The 2,320-nt window shown below is 37.0% G+C and overlaps 1 protein-coding gene across 1 annotated transcript in view; it reads left to right on the top strand.

Moving 5' to 3' along the window:
- Nucleotides 1–2,320, top strand: part of ADAMTS19 (ADAM metallopeptidase with thrombospondin type 1 motif 19) — a 114,993-nt gene that overhangs the window by 61,581 nt on the left and 51,092 nt on the right. The window contains exon 11 of the mRNA XM_072413949.1: nt 2,063–2,164. Within this exon, the coding sequence (XP_072270050.1) occupies nt 2,063–2,164 (102 nt within the window). The remainder of the gene's footprint in view (nt 1–2,062; nt 2,165–2,320) is intronic.

The following is a 2,320-nucleotide window of genomic DNA, read 5'->3' as shown; positions in this document are numbered from 1 at the left end:
GTAAAAAGCTGTCGGATAAGCGCGGCTCCGTGTGCGAGCTTTTTCCGTTGCTGAATAGCGCGACCGCGTACGATTCCGGATCGCTAATACGAATGCGCGACCGATAATCCGATTCTGCTTGATGAATCAGGGGCACTGTCTTTGCCACTTCCTTTCATTTGTTCCATTTGTGGTCCATGGCCTCCAGTTTATCCAGAATTTCTTTTTTTTGTGAAACAACATCTGTGTAGAAATAAAAAGAAGAATATTAAGTACACATATATTGTGAAGGCGACACATGGATATGAGACATTTTTGCATAAACAATATATGCATGCTTACCAACACTTCTTGCCATCTGCCCTGACGTGCCTGTCTCTGGACCTTCTCGCTCTCCCTCTGATCCTTTGAACGATCGTGTTGTTATCTGTATGTACAGGATCGGTGCTATACGATCGTTCGCAGATATCGTGCAGGATAGTTCGTCGTTCGTTTACAAACGATAATAATTGGAAGTGTGTATGCAGCTTAAGTCTACAAATTATATTCTGTCTGATAAAGATATCGTTGAAAGGCTCTCCAAAGATATAGATATGGGAAAGATTTTTAATTTAGGTATACAGTAATTCATAGAATGTATCCTAGCAAAAATCAGTGATATAATTATTCATATTTATAACAATCTCCATACGAATTCCAACATAATTTTCTCACTGCGGATAAAGTGCTGATCTGTTTGTATCCATGTCCTGGCTGCTAATAGTGGCTTAGTTTCTTGGACCCTGTTTTCCTTGTTTATTGACTTTATGTAAGCAAAATATGATTGACTTACTCCAGCTGTACTTATTGCACATGTCTTGGCGTGGAGTGTTGTTATAAACATGTTGAGTAATTTCTATAATATAGTACAATAAAAAAGGTCATTCAAAAGTCACTAAGACAGATATAATAATTCCAGATATTACATGATGGCATTAGTGGATATTATGTCATTGTTCTGTATAAATGAAGGAATGATTAGCTTCTAACAGTATTTAAAACCACAAATAAATACTAATTAATAAGGACAATAGACTGTAATCTCCTTAATGACTGTGACTAAAGTGAATTGTTCCATGTATGCTGTAATGTACTATATAATATGTCAAAGCGGCAGTCATTCCTTAAAAAGTAAATAATTCCACCAATTATTTTGTATTTATTATAACCCTTTAGAGCCTTTAGCGCTTTAAATTTTGGGTTAACATAATAGTTAGGAACACTTCCATGATTTAAAACTTGTAATAATAGTGACAGGCATGCCATTGATCCTGTGATCCTGATCACAGTATTGTAAATACAGTCACTTTTCCCTATTCTATTCTTCAACCATCTTGATTGGCCTGGATGATGGAACTTCTGCGTAGGAGTTTATTCAGTCTCGGAACCCTGGGGGATGCCGGGATACCCAGCACATCCTGGCATTATTTTAATAGAAGAAGACAGGTATTGCTTGTTCCTTTGACAATAATGAACCTGCCTGACGGCAGATTTTTTTGGCGGAACTAAATCCACTTTAATATATGAAATCTGAAATGTACATCCAGTCAAGGACTTTTTACAACATCTGTATACATTGGGGAAGCGTTGGTCGTTTTTTCCACTGTCTTAGGCTAGGTATCTACATCCTTTAGTGTTTAGTACATGAGAACATGTGTTAAAACAACATTATGCATGAATGCTGAGGGATACTTTTCATTGCTTTAAACTAATATGGAATTATTTTGCAATACTTACTGTAGCTGCTGCTATAGGGAATGGAAGATGACTGGTCTATGGTATATGCAATTTTGAAAATGGTCAGTAGCTTTTGGTTTTTTTTTTTTTGGTGAGCAAATTTAGAACTGAAGGGAGTAAACATCACACAGATTTCAATCAGTTTTCACTTTTGCATTGGTAAAATTACTATTCTTACAAATAATAGATCAGAATTAACTTTGAACGGATTTTATTCCTCTCGTTACAACCTTTTGAAGATCTGTGTGTAATCTTTATAAAACATATACTATAAATATGTACCTGCCATTTTTAACATCTTTTTTAGCATGTCATTTGTACAGGACTCTGGTGTAAGCTGGAGGGGGAAAAAGAGTGTAGAACAAGAATGGATCCCCCAATGGATGGAACAGAATGCAGCGCTGAAAAGGTAATGCATTGTGCCAAATTAGATTGTTTGTGCAATGTAATACAGCCAGCTTCAGGCCAGAGAGGCCCGTAGCCGTAAGAATTAGGCGCAGGGCCACATGACCAGGTGCGAGGCCTAGCCCAGAGTTTTTAAGGGGTTAAGAAAAAGGTAGTGTTG

Source organism: Pyxicephalus adspersus, chromosome 6 (genome assembly GCF_032062135.1).
Source record: "Pyxicephalus adspersus chromosome 6, UCB_Pads_2.0, whole genome shotgun sequence".
Taxonomy (NCBI): Eukaryota; Metazoa; Chordata; class Amphibia; order Anura; family Pyxicephalidae; genus Pyxicephalus; species Pyxicephalus adspersus.
This window is presented reverse-complemented; position numbering and strand designations above follow the sequence as displayed.